Source organism: Prionailurus bengalensis, chromosome C1 (assembly GCF_016509475.1).
Source record: "Prionailurus bengalensis isolate Pbe53 chromosome C1, Fcat_Pben_1.1_paternal_pri, whole genome shotgun sequence".
Lineage (NCBI taxonomy): Eukaryota > Metazoa > Chordata > Mammalia > Carnivora > Felidae > Prionailurus > Prionailurus bengalensis.
This window is the reverse complement of record NC_057345.1, coordinates 161,267,166-161,292,956: the sequence shown is the minus strand read 5'-3', so window position 1 is coordinate 161,292,956 and position 25,791 is coordinate 161,267,166. Positions and strand designations below refer to the sequence as shown.

The window sequence follows — 25,791 nt, the reverse complement described above, 5'->3', positions numbered from 1 at the left end:
AGATTACTTAAAAATAAAATATTTAAAAGGAAATAAATGAAATAAAATTGAAAGTTTTGTAATATTTCAGTAAAATAAAAGGAACCATTTTATATTCTAGTTCCAGATGTTCAAACATCCTTTGTGTATGTGTGCCAAAGTCAGATCATGCTATTTATTTCAAATATTTTATTTTATTTTTTTAAGTTTACTTATTTATTTTGAGAGAGACAAAGAGCACAAGCAGGGGGTGGGCAGAGAGAGAGGGAGAAAGAGAGAGAGTCCCAAGCAGGCTTCACACTGTCAGCACAGAGCCCCATGCAGGGCTGGAACTCAAGATCCATGAGCTCATGACCTGAGTGGAAACCAAGAGTCGGACACTTACCTAACTGAGCCACCCAGATGCCCCTATTTCAGATATTTTAAGTGAGTTTCATCTTGATGGCAGGCGTAAAATGCCGCTTATTCTTCATCATAATGATGCCGTATGCCAGGAGCTTCACTCCTGGTTTAATTAGTCAGTGATATCCTAATGCTCTACTAAGTGTTCATATACCACCTGGATTTACTTCTTGCAAGATGACACTCCTAGTAGCTATGTGGGATATGGAAACAAGAACAAAAATGTATTCATGTCAGTAAAATAATCAGAGGAGGCTAAAAGATAAACAGAAATAGTATGTTATTAAAGATGGAAGGAGGGCCAAGAGTTGTGGCAGAACAGGCTCACTGGAAATTGTCTCTTGTTTTAATTATTATATTTTAGCTTATTAGGGCACTAGACATTAGTATAATTCTAACTTTCACCCACAAAGTGATTGGCTGGTTTCAAATTAATATAATGTAAGCTGTTTGGGAGTTAGAAACATGTTTCTGCAGGTTTGTCTAGTAAACCCATATTTTGGTTTTACATCTGGGGTAATATATCATTTTCATGGGCCACAACTTCACAAGTATATTTAAATTCCCAGCTCAGTCAAGCTACATACTGAATCTCTTATGAAACCAATTCTAAAAAGTGACTATTAATGACAATATATAAACATAAATATATTTGCAACAGTTTCTTAGCCTTTAACTGCCAACTGTGCTTTCTAAATGTCATTCTCTATAGACTTTTAATGATCAAGTTTTCAACCTGTAGTTGTTTCATAGTTTTAAAATTATTTCATGTTTACAAATGTCATTTGCAATTTAAGGAAAGAGTTATAAGTTACTATATTGGCAAGTAATTTTAAAAAACTGTGAAAAGTTTTGAACTATTTCTACTACCTTTTCCCAAATATATTGTGAATCTTATTTGACAGGTTTGTCTTTTGATACCCCATTGACTAAGTTTTCCCTAAATCCTGCTCATTTGCAATTGAAGCACAAGTAAGTTTTAATTAAAAAAAATTTTTTTTAGTGTTTATTTATTTTTGAGACAGAGAGAGACAGAGCGTGAACAGGGTGGGGCAGAGAGAGAGGGAGACACAGAATTTGAAGCAAGCTCCAGGCTCTGAGCTGTCAGCACAGAGCCCAACGCGGGGCTCGAACTCACAGACTATGAAATCATGACCTGAGCTGAAGTCAGATGCTTAACTGACTGAGCCAATCATTATAACACAATGATAGGTTGGAAAGTTCTTCAGCGTAGGAACTCTAACTCATGGGCTTTTGTATTCCTTTAAATACTTAATTTCCTTAAAGTAGATAGTTTTAATACCTTTGTCCATTTTATTGTTTATTATATGATGGATAAAAAATTTAGCAAAATCCATATTTATTTAGGGTAGCTGAGCTTTTCTATTTTCTCTGTATAGCACCCTAATTTAGTTTTAAATTATTACATCATTTCCATTGCAACTAGATTGGCACCAGTGAAGCTCTTGGACTTACTAAAAAATCAGCTATTTTTTAAGGCATATATATATGTGTATATATATATCTATATATACGTATATATATATGTATACTTTTTTTAAAAAGTTGGCTATTTTTATTTGAGAAAATTTTCGTTGTGGCTTGGTGCTTATACCTATGAATTGTTGTGGTGGGCTCTGTTTAAATGTGATGTCTTCCTCTGTAGGAGTGGCCAGTCTGACCCTAAATTTTCACTCCAACTATATAGATTTGGCCAACAATGTATTCCAATAAGAAATAATTCTTTTGTTTATTTATTTTAAATGTGTATTTATTTATTTTGAGAGAGTGCACATGTCACTGCAAGCTGGGGAGGGATAAAGAGAGAGAGAGAGAGAGAGAGAGAGAGAGAGAGAGAGAGAGAGAATCCCAAGCAGGCTCCACACTCTCAGTGCAGAGTCCTCTAGGGTCTTGAACTCACAAACCATGAGATCATGACCTGAGCCAATATCAAGAGTTGGTTGCTTAGCTGACTGAGCCACCCAGGTGCCCCAATACTTTTATTTTAAATAAATGTCTTCCTTTCCTTAAGTACTTTTATTCAAACTAAGGAACTTTGGCCTACTAAACATTCTTCCCTTGTAAAGTAATATAAAAAAAAAATCTTAAGAATCCTACTTAGAGAAATGTCATGAAATAAGAGAGAGCAAAGTATCAGGGGCATAAGGGTGTAGAAGAACAAAATATGAATTTGTAAATCCTTATGTCCGATAACATTGTTAAAAGAACGTTGAACAAGTTGAAGAAAGAATGGTGGTAAACAGTTAAGTCAACTGCAGCAGAAAAGCTCATTATAGGAGTACTAGTAATGTAGCATTCCTTATCAACAGTTTACATTCTCCATTCCTCTTTCCTCATTTCTATTAACTTGGATACTTAATACAAACATGATTAGTGAGACTGGAGAAAAGGGAAGCCTCCTGTTAGATTCAACATTGGAAATGTGAAAGAGGGTGGAGAGGGATGGGATCATAGAGCTAAGTGATATTAAAATAAATCTTATGTTGTTAGCTTTAAAAAAAAAACCAGCAAGTATGCTTGTAGTCACAAATAAAATATACTTAAGGTTGGGGTTTGGGTAAGCATTAACCATCTGTAAGATCCTAGAAGTTAGGGACACAATGCTATTTGTTTTTGTATTTTTTACAAGCAGGACTATGTCTAGCATGTAATAGATGCCCAGTAAATGTTGAGTGAATCATTATGTGGCTCAATACCTCAATATAGTCATAGTGGCAGAACTCAGTTTTAGAGACATTATTTTGGTTCCAGGTAGAGCTACTACTTAGGCAGGGCCGGCAATCTTTATGTACTGGCGACTTGGGCCAGAATTCAGTACCAGTCCTGTCCATGGACAGATGGATTTTTTTTCTGTATGCATTTGTGCCCCACCTCATTGCACAAAGGATTTGGATGATTAGGAATGTGGAGTGAGTCTACTAATAAAACTTTATAGTAGTGCAAGAATTACAAATATATTAAGCATATTCATCCGATGCCAATTAAGGGGCAGATTTCTCAAGTTATATTTCCTTAGGTTTTGCCCAGAGTGCATGGTCCCCAATCCTTTTCATTGTCAATATTTGCCATTAGTTGTCATTAATTCATTTATTAGTATCATTAATGGGACATGTCATCTGATCTTTCGAAATCTTACTCAGTCTGGGCCCCAAGCGTTCCCTTAAGTCTCAGGATTAAACGTCTTTGGCTGAAGTCGGTGCCCAAAGCCACACCCATTAAGAGGCCTTAAGAAACCTGGGCGGCGACTGAGCAGTAGACAACCATGCGGCGCATCGGAATCCCAGGGCTGGCACTCCAGTCTAGCCTATGGGAGGATTATTCCCCTCCCCAGCGAGACAGGTCGCCGGCCGGGACCAGCTAGCTTTCTGGCGGGGATTCGGGGCCCTTTTCCCGCCCCGCCCCGGGCTCATTTGCATAGGGACGCGCGCGACGCCGGCGAGCGGGTGGGCGGGCGCGGCCGGGGAGGCGGCGCGCGCGCGCCCTGACAGCTCGGCCCTGCTCGCTCACTCGCTCGTCCCCGGCTTCCGAGCACAGCATGGCGGTCAAGGTGACTCCCGACTCTCTGCTGCTGCCTTTATTGCATAAGAGACATCCCGGGGACCTTGCCCCCAGCCCCTCACCTCTTACCATTTCCTTCGTTGCCTGGTTCTTAGATAGCGTATCCTGGGGCTCCAGCTTGCGGGTGGGAGAGCTGTGTGGGGGCTTGGACCGGAGGGAGAGGATGCCCGGCTGGGGGAGGGGAAGTAGGAGGGATTATGAGTTGGAGGGGCTTGTGAGGACCAGGTCGGTGAAGGAAGAGTAGTGCCCTGCCTTAGGTGCGTGAAATTGTGAGCCCGGAGTTGGAGGCCATCAGAAAGGGAGTGGGAGGAAGTGGCATGTAAAGCCGGGGATAACCTAAGGCATCTGTGTATTGCAGTGGGGGAGGGGGTGAGGAATTGGAGTTATTTGGGGCTTCGGTGGGGCTGGGGGCAGTGGTTGGCATTTGTGCTGCTGGTGGCAAGATGTCGAAAGTATTTGGAAATGTAGCAGCTTTCGTATTTTAGGTTGGGTGGCGAAAGACAGGGGCGCAGAGATAATTATATTCTGGATTGCTTTCCATGGGGGAGAAAAGCTGCTAGGCCAGGCGATTGATTTGGGTGTTTTAACTTTTCTGTTGCCCTGTTCTTCCTGGCCTTTTGATTTGGAGGTGGGTGGTTGCTATTGTGTTGCTAGTGGATGTGGAATAAAATAAGAGATTGATCCTCACTGCCTTCCACTTCCAGTCCAGAGGAAATCTGGTAGATTTGCTGTATATTAAGCTCTTCACACCTGTACTTCCACTCTGTAGCCATAGATCTCCAATTTGACAGGTGTTATCAGTGTTAATACTTTTGGTTTGTTTTAAACGAAATGCCCCTATAAAAGATAAGAGCATTGATTTGTTAGCATTTGTGAACTCTAATCTGAAGAGATGATATGGTCTCTAGTAAAGCATTAACTGGCTTTTTCTTTTTTCTTTTTTTCCTTACAGGTGCAAACAACCAAGCGAGGTGATCCTCATGAGTTAAGAAACATATTCCTCCAGGTAAATTGACTTGTGTGGCACTTTTTTTATTGAGGAAAAAAAAGTGTAAGCTTAATGGTTCTCAGGCCTTAACTTTCAGGAATGTTCTGTTTTCATTTATTCTGTTTTTTCCCATTCTTAAAAACATGGGTAGACAATGTAGTTTGTAATTCTCTTATTTTGTTAAGATGTGAATACACATTTTCCTTTTTTAAGGTTTGATAAAATATTTTCCTCAAAATTTTGTTTTTTAACATGACTTAAAGTATGTGAAAGGAGACTAAAAACAATTTCCAGCTTCCCTTAAGCACTATGATCAAAATATAACTTCAAAACATATTGACACTCTTGTGTAATTACTATGTATGGTGATTAATATTCTTTCTTGAAAGTTGCAAGTTTATAGTTTTCCTGTTTATAAGCATTTATGTAATTTGTTAGCGAGATAAGAATATTGATAATGTGTGTGTCTTTTCTCCCTCTGCTTATTTATATTCATAGATAGCCTTTTGGGGTTTTATTATAAAATATTACTGTCTGCAATTCTTGCAAAGATCTACCTTCTAAGTTTTTAAGATCAGTGACTTGGCTGTAGACTTAAACCAAGTTGGCTTAGTTTTTTGTTTTGCTTTCTTTTCTTAAATTTCAGAAGTTCCTCATGTAGGAAGTTGTACTTAAATAGATGAAAAGGGAGACAAGCTAAGGTGTTCGATTAAGTATTGTGTTTTTCTGTGAAATCTTCTTTTGAAAACTTTCTGTTCTGGACCTGGGTTCTTATATAGAAACTTTGACCTTGGGCAGGTCCCTGCTGGGTATTTGTTTCCTCTGTAAAATGAGAGGTGATCACCAAGGTTCCTTCCAACTCCAAAAGTGTATGATTCTATATTAGGAACAGATTCTAACATATGCTGATCAGCCTGGACTAGATGACATTTTTATCTGAGACATGGATTGCTTAAGCTATTGTTGGGGAGGAGGCTGCATAGATGACCATACCATGTGTAACTCATGAAAAAAATTAGCTAAAATTGGAATCTTAGATTTTATAAAATCTGATAAAGGGAAGGATCATTTCCAGAACATAAGTAATTATAATAGAAATAGTCTGTTTCTGGCTTGAAACCTTTATTCCTCACAAGTGTTCATAAAAATAGTGTAAAATATGTCAGTATTAACCACACCATGATTACACTTAGTTGTTTTGTGAGATGTTCATGTGATACGGTTAATTTTATTTTCTATATTAAGTAGGCATGGAAGAAATCAGTTGAAATGGTTCATGATGTAGTGCAAAGAGCACTGACCTGGGTGTCAGGAACACTGGGTTCAGTTCCCGCTCCTGCCTCATTTTGATTGTTGGATCTGTAGCTATCTGCCTGGCCTTTCTGGGCTTCACCTTCTCATGTGGAACTCAGTGGGATGTTGGGAAATGGGAATTGAGGTCCTTTCAGCTTTAAAAATCCTATGGAAAAAAAATCTGTGCTTCTGCATGGGTTTGGTTTTTTGGGAGAGGGAGGATAAGAATACAAGGAAAGAACTGGGAGTATCTATGCTTAGCTTTTTGACAATTTAAAAATCTTATCATTTTTTAAAAATATTTTATTTTTGGGGCGCCTGGGTGGCGCAGTCAGTTAAGCGTCCGACTTCAGCCAGGTCACGATCTCGAGGTCTGTGAGTTCGAGCCCCACGTCGGGCTCTGGGCTGATGGCTCAGAGCCTGGAGCCTGTTTCCGATTCTGTGTCTCCCTCTCTCTCTGCCCCTCCCCCGTTCATGCTCTGTCTCTCTCTGTCCCAAAAATAAATAAACGTTGAAAAAAAAAATTAAAAAAAAAATTTTATTTTTAAGTAATGTTTACACTCGACCTACAACCCCAAAATCAGGAGTTTCATGGTCTACCGACCGGGCCAGCCAGGTGCCCCCTATCATTATCTTTTTGCACATTATTTTGATGATGCCCTTGTTTTATTTTTATATTAAAAAATTGTGGAATTAATAACAGTGTATTTAGTACTAGTTATAAAGCACTGACCCAAGAATTAATTGATAGATAAGACATCACAGATACTTACCTTCACCAGCTAGAAAGGTAGAATATAGTTAGTTGAATCTATTTGAGGACAATTACTAACTAACATATTAGATTTTTTTATTCCTGTTTTGAGTACTTCAAACTGTAGCTACTTGAAGCTATAGGACACTGTTTAGGAGCAGTTTTATTTTAGAAGCATACGGTTTATTAATATTTTAGAGAAAATAGGCAAAAAATATATACTAACTACAGTATTTCGTTAGCATTTAACATAGCAGCCCAAGAAATATTTACTAAGGACTATTTGCTGTGTGCCATGTGTGCACTTGTATTTAGTTTAGCAGTAGGCATCAGTTGAATAATCGAAGGAGAGGACTAAGCCAAGATTTGGATGGTAATTGACATGTGACTAGCTCCTTTCTCAACCCATTCCACCTCTAACAGATTGCAGTTGAGGGAGTCAAGAATAATGAAGTCAAATACATAGCCTCTGGTAGAGCAGTTGGCTTGCCTGAATAAAAGTGGCTGTAATAATAATGACAGTGGCTAACATTTATTGATCATTCACCGGTGTCCTGGGCATTGGCCTAGTGCTTTAAGGGTATTACATTAATTTTCATAACAACCTTAGGAGGTAGGGTTAGAGTCCCCGTTAAATAGATGAAGTTAAATCACTTGGTTAATGTCATTTAGTTCTTAAGTGGTGGAGGCTGGAGTCCAATCAAACTGCAGAACCTGTATTCTTAACCCTTACACTAAATCACTTGTGGGGGGGTCTCTAAATGGGGGGTGGGTGGGGGGTGGGAAAAAACAATCTGGTTACTTAGGTGATGGAAAAAAAAAAGTGCCTTTGCACCGTAACTACCTAGAACATTTGGCCAATGAGTTTGGATTTGAAACAGTAGGGATGCACTATGGGTTTCTGAGTGGGCAAATTGAAGTGGTAAATTCTGACATCTCTTTGTGTATGTTGGATAAAGTGTGGAGAGGTTGGAAGTAGGTAGGGCGATCAGCTAAGAGGCTATTGAAATAATACATGTGGGAGATAATGACCTGGAGTGTCTGATGGCTGGGGAAATGGGAAGGAATAAGAATACCAGGGACTTTGTAAGGGATGAATCTATTGAATTTGGTATTAAATATAGAAGTAAAGGAAGAAGTAGTGAATCTGGATGGATGTTAATTGATAAGGCATCTATTTTGGGAATTATTGGTGGGGGAGAGAAGTTTAAGTTTCATTGTTAAATAAGTATGTCCTAATATGTTAAATCTGACAGGAGTGGAGAGATACAAATTTGTACAGGTGGTAGATAAATCCTTGTGGTTAGGAGTTTAAATATAAAAGAAACAGGACCAGGAATAAGGGACTGATTTATAAGTGATATCCATAATTAAAGTGGAAAGAAGGAGGAGGAGAACGAGGGAGAATTGTCCTATGGGAGTTTAAAGTAGTTTCAAAAAAAAGGATATGGTCAAAGATTAAAATTATTCTGTTATTAGTATAATTTGATTTTGGTAGGATTTGGGGGTTACTTGAGTTCTGGATCAGTGAGATATTTAAAGACTACAGAGAGATTTAATTTTGAATTTTGGAATACAACTGAAAGCTGTTTTTTATAAATTTAGATCTGTGGCATTAACTGTCTAAATTCACAAATACTCATTTGTTTTTGTAAACAGGAAAATACTTCTCTTTGAAAATGCTGATATATATATATTTAAAAGTATGTGAAAAGGGCTTTAGAAAAGTGAAGCATTATTATTTTGAGTATAGGGACATAGGTTTATTTTTTCTGTGTTCATTGCTTCTCAAATTTTGATGACCTATATTTTCTATTAGTTAAAAAAAGGAGCAATAATATTCACTAGGATTCTGCTGTTTCCAGCTTCCTACCAGTTCATAAAGTTGGAGCACAACAAATGAATTCTTATGTGTTAGACTGTGCTGTAACTTACAACCAGTTGTCAAGCTAAGATTTTTACTATTACTACCCTTACAACTGTCATTTCTTGATTTCTCTCTTCTTTTACCTCTCACCCACACACTATCATTGACCCGATTTTGCTACATCAGAAATATACAGTAGCAAAAGGAGACAAGAGAAGCAATGAAGAGGGAGGTAAGGTGAGGATAACAGGACTATCACAGGCTGATTGTTATAAACGTGAGGAACTTCAAAACGAGAAGTTAGTCTATGCTATGTGGCAAAGTAGGTTTATCAAAAACTGTTATAAGTGAATGATTTGTCAAGATCTCTTTTTTTTTTTTTTTTGGTTGGTAGACTTTTTGTTGTTTGCTTATCAATGTATTGTATGGTAAAAGCAACACATGTTAAGACTGTATCATTATATATGTTAGACCAAAAATATACTGCAGTGTAGAACTCAAGTATTATTTTGAACCTGTTCTTTTTCTCATTATCACCCAATGTAACAATGATTATCATATCCCATGTAAAAATTATGAAAATGCGTTTTCTGTGTTATTTTATTTTTTAAAGTTTATTTATTTTGAGAGAGAGAGAAACAGTGGGGGAAGGACAGAGAGGAGGGGAACAGAGGATCTGATGAGGGTTCTGTGCTAACAGCAGAGGTAGGGCTTGAACCCACGAACCGTGAGATCATGACCTGAGCCTAAGTTGGATGCTTAACTGACTGAGCCACCCAGGCACCCCTGTGTTGTTTATTTTATAGAATAAATGGAAGAAGGTGCTGCTAACGTAAAGCAAAGAGTGATTCTTCCTTAGTGTTTTTATGATAATGTATTCATTTTTAATTGAAAGAAATATCCTTTTTTATTAAAATAATTTTTAATGTTTATTTATTTTTGAGAGACAGAGACAGAGCATGAGTAGGGGAGGGAAGAGAGAGAGAGGGAGACACAAAATACGAAGCAGTCTCCAGGCTCTGAGCTGTCAGCACAGAGCCTGACACGGGACTCGAACCCAGGAACCCGAGATCATGACCTGAGCCGAAAGTCAAATGCTTAACCGACTGAGCCACCCAGGCACCCCAAAAGAAATATTCTTTTACTCAATAAATATTTGTTTACATATTACATATGTATGTATTTTTGGCAATAACCTGGGGCTCAGAAGGGAATTAATTAAGCGGGAGACCCTTCTACCTTGTTGGAATATGCATTAGGGCTATCTTTTCCTTTTTTTTTCTTTTTAAGTTTATTTTGCGGAGGGAGAGAGAGTGTGTGTGTTCATAGGGAAGGGGCAGAGAGAGAGAGAGAATCCCAAGTGGGATTTGAACTCATGAGTGGGGCTTGAATTCATGAACTGAGATCATGACCTGAGCTGAAGTTGGACACTTAACTGAGCCACCCAGATGCCTGCCTGCCTTTCTTTCTTTCTTTCTTTCTTTCTTTCTTTCTTTCTTTCTTTCTTTCTTTCTTTCTTTCTTTCTTTCTAAGTTTATTTATTTATTTTGAGAGAGAAAGAGGGGAGGGGCAGAGAGAGGAGAGAGAATCCCCACCAGACTTCACACTGTCACTGAGGAGCCCAATGCAGGGCTTGAACTCAGGAACTAGGAGATCATGACCTGAGCCAAAATCAAGGGTCATACACTTAACTGACTGAGTTACCCATGTGCCCCAGGGCTATGTTTTCAAAAGGATGGAATGTGTATCACAAATGATAACATCGACTGAGGCCCCGGTGTGGAGAAAAAAGGTGCTTTCATGGGGTATTTGTGGAAACAAAGACTCTTTGGAAAGCAATCTGGCAATAGTTTAAAACAAAGATACCGTTTGAATAAACAATCCTACTTTGGGGATATTTAACCCAGAAAAATAAAAATACTCATAAAAATATATATGTACAAGGTTGTTAGTTGTAACACTCAATTGTTCCTTGAGGGAAGAAAAAGTAGGAAAAAGAGAAACAAATGTTATCAGAGAGGAGTGATAGAAAAACTATGGAAAAACCATTCCATGGAAAATTATGCAAAACTAAAAAGAATGAGGCCTATTTCAGCTGATTTAGAGATTTCCAGTGTACTATTAAGTGGGATAAGATGTAAAGAAGTGTCTATAGCATGACTCGAGTTTTCTATAAGCCGCTTCATATATGTTGTATGTATATTTACACATATACATTTATAGAAGAATTAGAGGAAAGTAAAAATAAAGCCTTAATGTGTATGTATTAGATTTTGATCAAGTGAATAATTCAAAAAGTAAGAATAGGGGCGCCTGGGTGGCTCAGTTGGTTGAGCATCTGACTTCGGCTCAGGTCATGATCTCACAACTCATGGGTTTGAGGCCTGCATAGGACTCTGTGCTGACAGCTCAGAGCCTGGAGCCTGCTTCAGATTCTGTCTCTCTCTCTCTCTCTCTCTCTCTCTCTCTCTCTCTTTCTGCCCCTCCCCCACTGGTGTGCTCTCTCTTGCGCGGGCTCTCTCTCTCTCTCTCTCAAAAATAAACATTAAAAAAATTTTAAAAAAGTAAGAATTTAGAAATTTCAGAATCTGAAGTTAAAAGAGGACTTCCCAGAATAAATTGGGTTGAATAAAGCCAATGAGAGTCTATGAGACACACAGAAGGGGATCTAAAGTTTTCTTATCTAAACTGTTAAGTGTTTTCACCAGTTTTTTAGAATTTAGGAATTGAAGATGATAGCCTTTATCTTTGGTATATTAGTATTTGCAATAAACTGTATAAAGTTTTCATTAAAAAAAAAAAAGTGACAGGGCACCTGGCTGGCTCAGTTGGTTAAGCATTTACTTTGGCTCAGGTGATGATCTCATGGTTGGTGACTTCAAGCCCCACGTCAGGCTGTGTGCTGACAGCTCAGAGCCTGGAGCCTGCTTCAGATTCTATGTCTCCCTCTCTCTCTGCCCCTCCCCTGCTCTGTCTCTGAGACAGAGACACTCTGTCTCTCTGTCTCAAAAATAAATAAACATTAAAAAAAAAAAGTGTTAGGCATTAAGGGCATACTAGCACCATTATGAGACTTTATCCTTGAGTCTGATACAAGGATTGAAAAGTAATTGAAAAGATGAGAAAATTAGTGTTATTAAATGTCATGTTATGTTCTACTACCAATCATATTTTTAATTGCCTACCATGTGCCAGGCACTGTGCTAGGTTCTACCTTTATAGAGTTGAGATAGAGGAGTTCAGTGAAAGTAACTCATTCTGGGTGGGGCTGAGACAGTAGCAAAGCCCACACATTTAAAAAAACAAAACAAACTTCAGAAGGTGACAAGTCTAATAAGAAAACAAACAGAATGATGGAAAAGGCCATCACTTTTCAAGAAAGTGGTCAGTAAAGACCCCTGAGAAGGTGGGACTAGAGATGAGACTATAAAGTGGGTAGAGAATTCCAGAGGGCTCACATGTGTAAAGGCCTAGATGTGGATAAGGGCTTGGTATGTTTGACAAACAGAAAGGAGGCCAGTGTGTCCGAAGCATCAGTAAGTGAGGGAGTGAATGGCCAGTGAGAGATGAGACTGAAGGAGAGCCATATCAAGCAGGGCCTTGTTTGTAGGCCGCAGGGAAGAGTTTGGATTTTTTTCAAAGATTGTTGTGGAGACCACCAAAGGTCTTTCACCTTGGAAGTGGAATAATTGACATTAAAAAAATTTTTAATGTTTGTTTATTTTGGGGAGAGAGAAAGGGAGAGGGAGGAAGAAAGAAAGAAAATGAGCTGGGAAGAGGCAGAGAGAGTGAGAGACAGAGGATCCCACGCAGGCTCTATGCCAAAAGCAGAGAGCCTGATGTGGGACCTGAACTCACAAACCCAACCGTGAGATCATGACCTGAGCCACCCAGCCGCCCCTCAATTTACATTAAAAAAAATTTTTTTTTAATGTTTATTCATTTTTGAGAGAGAGCGTGTGAGCGGGGGAGGAGGAGGAGAGAGAGGGAGACACAGAATTCAAAGCAGGCTCCAGGCTTCGAGCTGTCAGCACAGAGCCCGATGTAGGGTTCGAACCCATGAACCGTGAGATTATGACCTGAGCCAAAGTCGGACACCCAACCGACTGAGCCATCTAGGCGCCCCTCAATTTACATTTTAAATAGATCATATTGAAATAGATCATATTGAAATGTAAACTTTCGGGGCACCTGAGTAGCTCAGCTGGTTAAACGTCTGATTCTTGATTTCAGCTCAGGTCATGATCTCACAGTCGTGAGTTCAAGCCCCATTCTCAGGCTCTGTGCTGTGCCGAACCTGCTTGAGATGGTCTCCTTTCTCTGTCTCTCTCCTTCTCCCCTGCTCACGCATGCACTCTCTCTCTCAAAATAAATAAATAAACTTAAAAAAAAAAAAAAAAAGAAATGTAAACTTCCTTACATGTTTCTATGCTTTCTTATGGATGACTGCTTTAATTAGACTGTGATTCTTCCAATTTAATTTCTTTCTGTCCGTAGGGTTCTTAGAACATCTTGAGTGGGGCCTCAGCTGACTCTTTTTCATCCAGGAGGCAGCAGAGTGTAGCTTGAGCCTGCAAGAGCTTTGTAGTCTGATCTGGATTTGAGTCCTTACTGGATGCCTTTTTCCTCTAGGACCTTAGGTATTTATACCAGTAGGTTTCCTTACCTAAGAAGGGATTATTACACCTAGCACATAGGGATGTTATAACAATTAAATGAGGTAATTTGTAAATGATGCCTGACAAATGGAGCTTAGTTCCTTGGTCCCTTTTTTTCCTTCTAAGATGGGATGAGGACTTTTCTTTCGTGAATAAGATCTGAGTCCCTTATCTTTCCCAGCTAACTGTGCTGGACCTATAAAGTGACTAAAATATTAATACGTATTTATGATTATGTACATATAATCAGCTAATTACTCATATTGTTGAGACATATACCTGAAGATATTTACAAATCTCCACATTCAGAAATAAGAATAAGAAGTAATTTCTCTCGGGGCGCCTCGGTGGCGCAGTCGGTTAAGCGTCCGACTTCAGCCAGGTCACCATCTCGCGGTCCGTGAGTTCGAGCCCTGCGTCAGGCTCTGAGCTGATGGCTCGGAGCCTGGAGCCTGTTTCCGATTCTGTGTCTCCCTCTCTCTCTGCCCCTCCCCCGTTCATGCTCTGTGTCTCTCTGTCCCCCCAAAAATAAATAAACGTTGGAAAAAAAAAAAAAAAAAGAAGTAATTTCTCTCAAGTTTGTAGGTTCTGAGAAGGGGTATAGCCATGGTCTAAGATAGACTGTGGATGATATGTGGATGATAACAGTTTTCTTTGGAACCTTCAACTGCTCAATCTGGATCGGAGAAGGACTAATAGTCCAACTGTAAGCTCTGAAATACCAAGACACAGATCTGAAAGAAAGACTTATAATTCATTCTTTATGTGTATAACTCAAAAAAAAAATCATTTCCCCCTTATGTCCAGCTCTCTTTTACTTAATAATACTGAAGTTTCTAAAGCATCATTCACTGAAATCAGTTCTATGGCCACTATTGGGCTTTTAGAACTGTGCTCTTGCTTACTTACTGAGTCACTATTATGTCTCAGGCACTATTTTAAGTATTTTATATAAATCATTATAGTCAGTCCTCAAAACAACTCTAAAAGGTAGGAACCATTAACATTCTCATTTTACACTTGATCTTAGCCAAAAAGGCCGAGAAGCGATTAACATTCTCATTTTATAGGTGAAGAAACTGAGCCCTAGAAAGCTTAGGTAACTTGCTCAAGGTTATACAGTAAATAGAAGAGACTTGCTTTATATGTTTCAATGCAACTTGCCTTTCTAAGTTAATTTTGTTTGGGAGATACAGGTATGTTAGTATATATAGAATCACCTCATTATTTTTCTGTATCCTTTTAAAAAACCTTTTTAATTATGGAAAAATTTAAGCCTATATAAAGTTAGAGAAGATAGTATAATGAATTACCATATATCCGTCACTCAGCTTCATCAGCTCTTTTGGCTAATCTTGCTTCCTCGATATTAACAGCTGCACTGGATTATTTTGAAGCAATTCCCAGACATTGTATCACTGCATATATGAATACTTTAGTATCTCGAAAAGCTACTGAATGATGACTTGATACTTGATGACTCTGAAAACCATCAAATCATAATTTGATTATTTCATGTAAAAATATTCCTTAATAATGTGGATTTCCATTCAGTGTTGAAGTTTCCCTGATGGTTTCATTTTTTTGAGTTGCTTTATTAAAATCATGATCCAAGATGTGTTCATACATTACATTTGGTTGCCCTTTCTCTTAAATCTTCTAATATTTTCCACTCCTTACCAGGAAAAAGGTCCTTCTTTCTCTGTGACAAAAATCTTGGTATTTAATTAAGGCTTACCAACCTTAAAGCATTCTGTCCCCCTAGGAGCTGCACCTTGATTGTCAAAGACATGATTTGCCCAGGCTTATAAATATATATGCTCCTTGTATGTTCCCATGGTTACTTAGACCAAGAGATTGAAGTATTTATTTTAAGAACAATGTGAATTAATTATTCAACTTAATCTGCCCTGAGAATCATCCTAGTTTCAGTTATTGAGTTCTCTGGGGTCATTATTTTATTTCCAAGGTTTTTGGAAACTTTGAGGGGAAAATTGTTTTGGTATACGTAGTTTATTATAGTAGCTTCAGTTGATTTCAGTGGTTAATAAAGAGCTTATACCTCTCTGCTCTGTTAGGAATTACATTGTTTAGTCGCTGACAATAGGATTTGATATAATGAAAGGTAAAAATACATATATTAAAGCAAAAAGAAAAATAAGCACATAATATTTCATGGAGGCAAACTGAGTTAGAAAGGCAGATTTCTGAGAACGTTTTTTGCAAAATCCAATAGAAGGTTTGCAATAGAAGGTTGTTTCTAGTGTATCTGAAATACGTGACTAAGAGTGCTAGTTAAAATTAGATGCATAAAATTGCCTTTTCCTAATGCGTGTGTAGTTGATTTTAGTAAATATCGGAAAAAATTTGCATCACTAATTAAAGTCTTTAAAAAAGTGGCCATATGTGTTAGAATTATTTTTTCTTATTAGAATATTAATTTATAACAGATAAATTCCACATTGTACTATTGTAACAGGGTTTGTTGTGGTCTGCTCATTATGCAGAGTGCTAGTGTAGTGAAAGGGCATACGTTCCTGGTTCCTGACTAAATTTGGTTTCTGTTAGGAGTAAGAGCCATGTAAGTGAAGGACAGCAAGAGGATTAGCTTCAGAAGCTCAGCTCTTCCATTGTTCCTATAATTCACTTTTCTGTATGGGAAATGCTTTACATGATCTCTGTAGTTACTGAACTTTGTGGCATTGTCATGTGAGAGTTACTGAAATTGGAAGGATGTTAAGATCTGAAAATGTCAGATCATCTCAGTTGGAACAAAGTCTTGGAGCAGCAGTGTGTTTTGACTCCTATTACAGCCACATGTTGGATGAGCAGAGATGAAGCTGGCTAGACCAGTTAGGACTGATTTGGTAAACTCAACAACAGTGGGAGCCAACCCCAAGGAAACCTTGGTTTGGAGAAAGATGAGGAGGTAGAACATTAACTCCTTCATGTTTGGGCAAAAGCAGAATAATTAAATAAGCAAGGAGGGAAATTTGGAACCTTTGCTTTTCTGTGTTTCTAAGCATTTTAGAGTAACTACAGTATTTCATTACATGTTATTAGTTTTACAATTTCCAAGAACTTTGGTGTTCAGGATCTCATTTTTTCCTTATGTCAAGACCGTTAATGTTTCTATATCTTCTTATTAGAGAAGAGACTCAGAGAAGACTCAAGAAATCACAACTAGTTAATGGCACAGGGATTAGAATTTGTTTTTAGACCCTGGTTTCAGTGTCCAGCATGCCACCGTCTCTGAGTTATTTGGGGTAGGAACTCTGTTTTTGTGATCTTTGCATCCCTGGTATCAAGTATAATGTCCAGCACACGATTGGTACTTAATAAATGTTTTTAAGTGAAAGCGAAATTACCTGGAAGATTTGATAATAGCAGATTTTTGGCTTAAAAAGTAATGCTTCTAAATATATTACTTGGTTTTGGTGTGCATACTTAAAAAGAAAATCCTTGATCTTGATACACTGTGTACTTTTTAAAAAGTAACCAGCCTTCTAGTCACAGGAGATCAGAATTTTTCTTTATAACCTCTGGAAAATCTTCTGGACATATAAAATATCAAAAGATCTGTTTTTGAACTTAAATCATTTAAACAGGTAATTTGTATCATTTAGACTATTTGGTTTTTTTACTCATTCGTGTCATTAAATTTTAAGTTAACCTTCTTTTTTCCCCTTGTACTCAATAGAAATCTAGGGTTGTGTGAAAACTCTTTGTAAAGTCTGCTTTACAGGTAACCTGCTATATGGGTTAAAGTTTGGCAAATTGTAAAGGAATTACTACTCTCCAACTTACTCCAGTCAAGTGAGACCTTAATATGTTGATCTGTTGGCTGGATAGGCAAAACATTTGGAGATAACATGATCTCATTTGGAGCTAGAGGTAGTTCTGTGTAAGTGCAATAGTGTAATTATATATATCTGTATGTGAAACCCTGCCATCTTTTATCAGCAATCAATGTATAAAGATTCTGATCTTTCGTTGAGATCCATTTCATTTCTCAAGCTTCATAATGTCAAGACTTTTTCAAGCACATGTGAACTATACTCAATGTAAACTTAAATATTTCTGGAAATGTCAAAGCTATGTGTACTTTTACATTCAAATACTTGAGTTGGATTTGGAAAGTTTCGTCAAGAAAATAAATCACCTATTTTTGTTTGGATACTGTCAGCTACTTCTTGTCAATGTCTTTCATGTGTCCTTGACTTCCTGCCCAAGAGAGATTTACAACTGCTTAAGAGACATCTTTGAAATGGCAAATGATTAACTCTAAAGTTATTTGGAGTACGGATATAATATTTGGTTAATTTCATTTAAAGTCATTTTTGTTCCTCCTTTGAAATGACAGGAACAAAATGGAAATATTATGAAACTATTAAGTTGATATATTAGGTTTTTAGAATAATTTAGCATGGGAGACCCAAAACTTTGTTTTAATTTTCTTTTTATTCTTTTTAGTATAAACATGCAAGTCATTTTGGTTAGCAGAAGGAGAAGGTCTCAATATGGCCACCTAATCTTTTGTGATTTCTAGCCTTCTGTGTTACTGTAGGCCATGTTTACTTCGTTTAAAACATTATTGTCCAGCAATTAAAATAAGCATTGAAAGTAATGAAACTATTTAAATGAGTCATTCTTATTTTAAAATATACTTTTTGTTTAAATAAATCACCTGTTTTTGAGGTATCTGCTTTGCTTTGTTAACATAATACCTACAATGTTTTAGCATCTTGACTGACTGTGGGTAGATTCTAGTTTCTGTTCTACACTCCCTCTTCTGTCTGTTCAGGCAACAGACTCACTGACATTGCCAAGTAATTGTCTGTAATTTAATGAGTTAATTAGTTAACTGTCTCCTGGAGAAGTCAAGTACTGACTCCTTATGGATGAGAAGACTTTTTTTCCCTCTGAGCTATATGCTTTATCTTTCAGTTAAAATCAAGTTAAAATAGAGTAGGAGAGTTGGGGAAAACATTAGCAAAATACCTCAGGGTAATTGATTCTTTGGCATCATTTATAACCCCAGATACTGGCAAAGCCTGTTCCAGTACTTGTCAACAAAAGCATTTGTTTTCCTTGTTGGCTGCTGTGCTAGTGGTTTGTGCTAAGGCTATTTCCTGATAGTTTTATTTCCTGATAGTTTTAAAGTCAAGATTGTTGTGAAATCCTGGTGATTCTGTAGGTACAGTTTACTCTGTGTGTATGTGTGTGTGTGTGTATGTGTGTTCTGTGTGTATAGTGGTGGTAGTCCTGGCAGTCAAATTCAGGTATTAGTATTAGATATTAGGCACCTATGTGGCAAAAATAAATGGAGAATTAGTTGCTGCATTTTGTTAATACTAACTGAAATGTTTTCATATTCTCTCTTTTGAGAATTGACATCTGATTACAGAAAGCAAGCAGCAAACAGTTGTGAAGAGAACAAAGATCTCCATAACCCATCTCTAGTGTTTTTTTTTAATTTTGTATTTTGTGTTTTGCTCTTCCTTCTTTTAAATTTCTCATAAGAGTCAGGCCAGGATTTTTTGACAAAAGATGTGAGCATTCTTATAGTTCTTTATATATGATATGCGTGTGTGTGTGTGTGTGTGTGTGTGTGTGTGTGTATAGCTGAATTGCTTTTCAACAAGACTGAAATTGAAAAAAGTAAGATCTACAGAACAATGTTAATTAATAATTATGTTATCATTTGTGTAAAAAAGAGAAATGGGTAAGAGTATTTATGCACATTTGCATGTGTATACATTAGCATGTATATGCATATATTTCATATATGTATAATCATTTATGCATAAAACATCTCTGGAAGGACAGACAAGAAATTGATTGCTTCTGGGCGCTTGGGTGGCTCAGTTGGTTGAGAGTCTGACTTTGGCTCATGTCATGATCTCTTGGTTTGTAGGTTCAAGCCCTGCATCGAGCTCCCTGCTATCAGCACAGAGCCCGCTTCAGATCCTCTGTCCCCCTTACTCTGCCCCTCCCCAACTTGGGTGCGCTTACGCTCTCTCTCAAAAATAAACATAAAAAAAAAAAATCCAGAAATTGATTGCCTTTGGAGGGAGACAGAGAGAGAATCTTAAGTCAGGACCCTGACTAGGGCTCAATTTCCACGACTCTGGGATCATGACCTGGGCCAAAACCAAGAGTCAGGCACTCCACGGACTGAACCACCCAGTGCCCCTGAATTTTTTAAAAAATGTTTATCTATTTTGAAAGAGAGAGACAGCGGGGAAGGGGCAGAGAGGGAGAGATAGAGAATCCTAAGCAGGCTCCACACTGTCAGTGCAGAGCCCAGCACAGGGGCTGAACTCACAAACCATAAGATGATGACCTGAGCCGAAACGAAGAGTCAGATGCTTAACTGACTGAGCTACCTACCGAGGTGCCCCAATGTACTTTTTGAATTTTGAATGGTATGACTGTAACACTATTAAAATCATCTTTAAAAAGTCATTAGCAAGGGGTGAAAGTACCCATTGTTTTTTCATTTGCACTCCCACCACCTTGGTTCAGGTCTCATCCTCTTTCACCTGGATCTTCAGTAGCTGACACTTGGTCTCCCTGCCCCCAGTCATTTTCTGTCTTCTCCAAATCATCTTTTACATTACCACAAGAGAGAGCACAGGTCAGATCATGTCTCTGTCATTCTCTAAAACTTTTAGTGGCATCCCATTACCCACAGAATGGTGTTCAGACTGTTCAACTTAGCATTCAAAGTCTTCCATCATTTGATCTCAAACTGCCTTTGTCTTTTCCATTTCAACTTCTACATCTTTGCTTTGTTGTTGTTGTTTTTGTTTTTTAGTTTATTTATTTTTAGAGAGAGCATGAGCAGAGGAGGGTCAGAGAGAGAGGGAGAGAGAGAGTCTCAAGCAGGCTCTGTGTTGTCAGCAAGGAGCCCGATGCTGGGCTCAGTCTCATGAACCATGGGATTATGACCAGAGCGGAAATCAAGATTGGGATGCGTAACTGACTGAGCCACCCAGGCGCCCCTGCTTCGTATCTTTGTATGGCCCTCTCTTTATTAACATTTGTGTCTCCAACTAGTTCTCTCCCTCCAAAAAAGAGAGAATAATTTATTTTAACATCTCTGTATTCACATTTTTTAAAAACCTTGTAGACCCTTTCTGTCTGTTGCAGTTAAAATCAAATTTTACTTTCAAGGCCTATTCTGAACATACTCTCTCTTTCCTACTGCAGCCCCATTCCACCTGTCCTTAGAACGAGCCACTCCTTTTTGGATCCTATAGTACATTTCTCATACCATTGTTTGGCACTCATAATCTAGTGAGTTTTTGACTTGTCAGTGGCTTTAAATTCTATTTTTAGATTTCCTTGTGTTGATTCCTCTTTCCAGTTGCAGTAGTCTTCCTGACATTGTGCCTTTCCCCACTCCTGCCTGTTCTTAACTCTGTGGTTTTCTGATCTTGGTAAAACATGTAAGATTATGAAGGATATTGAGGAACACAGAATAGAAGAAGTAGTCGACAATAATTGGTAGAATCCATTCACTATTAGTATTAATACCATACAGTTTATTTTTTCTTTATCCTATATTTGCATACTTATTGTTTTGAAATGTCAAAGATCATTTAGTCTTAATTTTATAGATGTGTGATATATGTAGAAGCCTGGGAGGAGAATGGAGTTGTTGAGCCAGGACTTAAACTTAGGACCATTTCAGCAATGACTTTTATAGAGTGTAAAGTGAACATGACTTTATCTTGGGGTGATATTTGTTAGGTGCTTTTGGGTAGTACAAGTTAGTAAAAATATGTCTACCTGTGTGCAGGCTGATCAAGCATTTGCTATGATAGCCTCTGTGGGGTTTTCTAGAATATGACAGAGGAAACATTTTTTATTTAATTCTCCTCTTGTTGAAAGAGCTGGTTACTTGGTTTAGTCAGATTCACAAATGAGAACATTTGAAATGCTTAACCAAAAAGCAAACCAACAGTCCTTTTCTGTGATCCTTCCCATCCTTGTCTTATTTCCTAGAAGCAACCACTTCTTTTTTTTTTTTTATGAATATAATTTATTGTCAAATTGGCTTACATACAACACCCAGTGCTCATTCCAACAAGTGCCCTCCTCAATGCCCATCATCTACTTTCACCTCTCCCCCACCCTCCCATCCACCCTCAGTTTGTTCTCTGTATTTGTGTCTCTTGTGGTTCTCCTCCCTCCCTCTCTGTTTGTAACTATTTTTTTCCCATTCCCTTCCCCCATGGTCTTCTGTTAACTTTTTCAAGATCCACATATGAGTGAAAACATGATATCTGTCTTTCTCTGACTGACTTATTTCACTCAGCATAATACCTTCCAGTTCTACCCACGTTGCTGCAAATAGTACGATTTCATTCTTTCTCATCGCCAAGTAGTCGTCCATTGTATATATAAACCACATCTTCTTTATCCATTCATCAGTTGACGGACAATTAGGCTCTTTCCATAATTTGGCTATTGTTGAAAGCACTGCTATAAACATTGGGGTACACATGCCCCTATGCATTAGCACTCCTGTATCCCTTGGGTAAATTCCTAGTAGTGCTATTGCTGGGTCATAGGGTAGTTCTATTTTTAATTTTTTGAGGAACCTCGACACTGTCTTCCAGAGCGTCTGTACCAGTTTGCATTCCCACCACCAGTGCAAGAGGATTCCCATTTCTCCACATCCTTGCCAGCATCGGTAGTTTCCTGAGTTTTTCATTTTAGCCACTCTGACTGGTGTGAGGTGGTATCATTTTGTGGTTTTGATTTGTATTTCTCTGATGATGAGTGACGTTGAGCATCTTCTCATGTGTTTGTTGGCCATCTGGATGTCTTCTTTGGAAAAGTGTCTGTTCATCTCTTCTGCCCATTTCTTCACTGGATTATTTGTCTTTTGGGTATTGAGTTTGATAAGTTCTTTATAGATTTTGGATACTAGACCTTTATCTGATACAGAAGCAACCACTTCTAACTCTTAACTATTTATTTGGTATTTCCCTTCATATTTTTATACTGCTATTTTTAGATATTATTGACTTTCTATGAGAGTAGTTGAGGACTTCCTTACACTACTTCCTCCTCCATTCTTCTTCCTCCATTCCTCTCAGTATGTTTATCATTGTTGTTAAATTAATATCTGGTATCTATATTATTATGACCGTGAATACTGTTTTTTTGAGCCAAGTCATGTATTTCCTGTTTTTATACGACAAAAATGCTTTTTTGTAATTTACTTTCTGATAGAGTTAAAAATTATCTAACTTCTCATTTACTTAGCAACTTGTGTACCTCATACAAATTCATTAATTTAACAAATATTTACTGAGTGCTGGGGCACCTGGGTGGCTCAGTCGGTTAAGCATCTTACTCTTGATTTCGGCTCAGGTCATGAGGTCAAGCCATGGCTTGGGCTCCGTGCTGTGCGGGGAGCCTGCTTGGGATTCTCTCTTTCCTCTCTCTGCCTCTCTCTCTGTGTCTCTCTTTTTCTCTCTCTCTCTCTCAAAAGAAAAAAAAAAGGTTTGCCAAGTGCCTACTGTGTGCCAAGCATTATTCTTGGTGTTTGGGATACATCAGTGACCAAACTAGACAAAGATTCCTTCCTTTGTTGGGAGATAGACAATAAACATAATAAAGAAGTAAAATACACAGTGTGTTAGAAAGTGATAGCTGCCGAGGGGGGGAAAAGGCAATGTAAGGGGGATTGGGAATATAGGTGCAGGCATGGGTTATAATACTAAATAGGGTGATAAGAATAGATCTCATTGAGAAGGTGACATTTGAACAAAGGTTCATACTCCTCCCCATGTTATTTTTCACTTAGCCAAATGCCTTGGATAAGCATTCCATTTTTCCCAGTGGCTTTCCTTCCTGGAGCCCTTCGTTTGCTCCCCTGCCAGGACTATGTACTCTAGAGGCCTGCAGCACAATTGTTGTCTTGGGATTTCTCTTGGCCACTTTTCTGGATTGGGTCATCTGATTTTTGTATCCCACTTGGTTCATGCCTTCATTTTGTTGGAGCAGATTCTCCTATAGCTTCCTGAGGAGGCACATGGCAAGAGAAAAAAGTATTGAGAACATGGATATCTCAAAGTACTTTTAACCTACCCTTATAATTGATTCAAAGTTTGGCTCAGTTTAGAATTCTAGGCTGCAAATCATTTATCTTAGAATTTTCAAGGCCTTACTGCATTGTCTTCAAGCTTCAGTGTTTCTGTTGAGGAAGCATTGGTGCCTGTGATTCATAATTCTCTATAAGTGACCTCTTTTCTCTCTGAAAACTTGTAGGATTTTCTCTTTATACTGGTGTTCTGTAATTTTGTGATGATGGGCCATGGCCTGGTGTAGGTTTTTGTTTGTTTTACTGTGTTGTGCTTGGCACTTAGCCCTTGTATTCTTCAATTCTGGGAAATTTTCTGATGTTACTACTTTGATAGTTGACTGAAGTAGCTAAATTGATCAGCTGCAACCCGAAGAGGAGAGCTTTGGTTGTGTTTGATCATGCCATAGTGCGTAAAACCCTTAAAATAGTGAGGTCTTTATTTGGCAGGCAGATTCTACTATTTTATTTTTAAAAATTAATGACCTAAAAGCAGAATATTTTTGTTTCTTTTCTCCAGCTACTGGAACGTAGAACAAATACCTGTGATGGAAGGTCTTGTGTGTTTGTCATGCTTTTCTCATTCGTTTTATTTTTAAGGTTTGGCAGCCTGTGTTCTCCTGCTGCTCCCCACTCTTGTAGGTGGGAAGCCTCTGGGAGTCTACACGTGTCACCTTCTCACTCTCAGGTCTTAGTCACCTTAGCTGCCCTTTCACCTTTCTTCATCTTTCTCGTATTTCGTCTCTTACATATTATATGTTTAGTTGAAATAAAAGTCACATGAGACAAAATTCTCCATTTTAACCATTTAAGAGTATACTGCAGTGGTTTTTTTTTTAGTATATTTACAGTGTGCCGCCATTGCCACCATCTAATTCCAGGACATGGTCGCTGCCCCCAAGAAAAACCCCATATATGTTAAAGCAGTTACTCTCATTTGCCCTCCTCCCAGTTCCTGGCACCTGTGCCTCTGCTGTTTGTCACTGTGGGTTTGCCTCTTGTGGACATTTCATGTAAATGCGGTCATACGATCTGTGGCCTCTTGCCTTTGGCTTCTTTAACTTGTAATGTTTTCAAGGTTTATCCATGTTGTGGCATGTGTCAGCACTTTGCCAGTGTTCTTAAATCTGGCTCTGAGTGTTTGTTTTTCACTGTCTAGAGGAAAATGCACTATCCTGCATTTATTATCTTTATTTTGATTTTGATACTGTCCTTTATGTACCTTTTCACAAAATGTTTTTGGCTACAATATGATGTTGCATAATTTTAATTTTAAGTATACATTATTTATTTTTTAGTATGCCAGTACTGAGGTTGATGGAGAGCATTACATGACCCCAGAAGACTTTGTCCAGCGCTATCTTGGACTGTATAATGATCCAAATAGTAATCCGAAGGTCGTGCAGCTCTTGGCAGGAGTAGCCGATCAAACCAAGGATGGGTAAGAACCTTTATACATTTTTTGAAAATGAATGTTCTGCAATATCTTACTAAAAAATAGGAACACCCTAAGTTTACCTATGACCACCTGGAATTTTAATATTAATAAACCATTATCTTTTCTTAGAAGTTTATAAGAAGTATTACTTGCTGCCATTATCAAGGATTGGGCAAAACTAGCATTTGTTTCTTGGTTTTTTTTTGGAAGTAAACTATATATGGAGAACCATATTTTGTATTGAATAATCTGAACAGAATGGTTTTCTTTCATTCATTCAACAAACATTGAGTACCTACTATGTTTTCTAATGTTCTAAGGACTGGAATTACATCAGCGAGTAAAGTGATAAATGCAAAAGCAATACAAAAATTTAAAAGTAAATTATAGCATGTTAGGTTAGAAGTGCTATGAAGAAGAATGAATCAGGGAAGAACTTGGTAGTATTTATTAATTTATCTGTCTACTCATTTATTTGACAAACATTTATTGAACAACCACCATTAGCCAGGCACTGTTGGGCCTTAGTAATACAAACATAAATAAAATGGGGTTCTATAAGGGAAGGGAAGCAAAAATAATATAAAAACAGGGAGGGGGACAAAACATAAGAGACTCTTAAATATGGAGAACAAACAGAGGGTTACTGGAGGGATTGTGGGAGGGGGGATGGGCTAACTGGGTAAGGGGCACTAAGGAATCTTCTCCTGAAATCATTGTTATACTATATG

At 38.0% G+C, this 25,791-nt stretch overlaps 1 protein-coding gene across 4 annotated transcripts in view; it reads left to right on the top strand.

Annotated features, from left to right (window-relative positions):
- Positions 1 to 25,791, top strand: part of SLC25A12 (solute carrier family 25 member 12) — a 208,940-nt gene that overhangs the window by 101,141 nt on the left and 82,008 nt on the right. For 2 of the 4 annotated variants that reach the window (XM_043577044.1, XM_043577042.1), the window contains exons 2-3: positions 4,913 to 4,966; positions 24,921 to 25,063. In XM_043577044.1, the coding sequence (XP_043432979.1) occupies positions 4,913 to 4,966; positions 24,921 to 25,063 (197 nt within the window). Of the gene's footprint in view, positions 1 to 3,644; positions 3,950 to 4,912; positions 4,967 to 24,920; positions 25,064 to 25,791 lie in introns of those variants that run through there. The other 2 variants (XM_043577041.1, XM_043577040.1) reach the window with 2 other exon arrangements.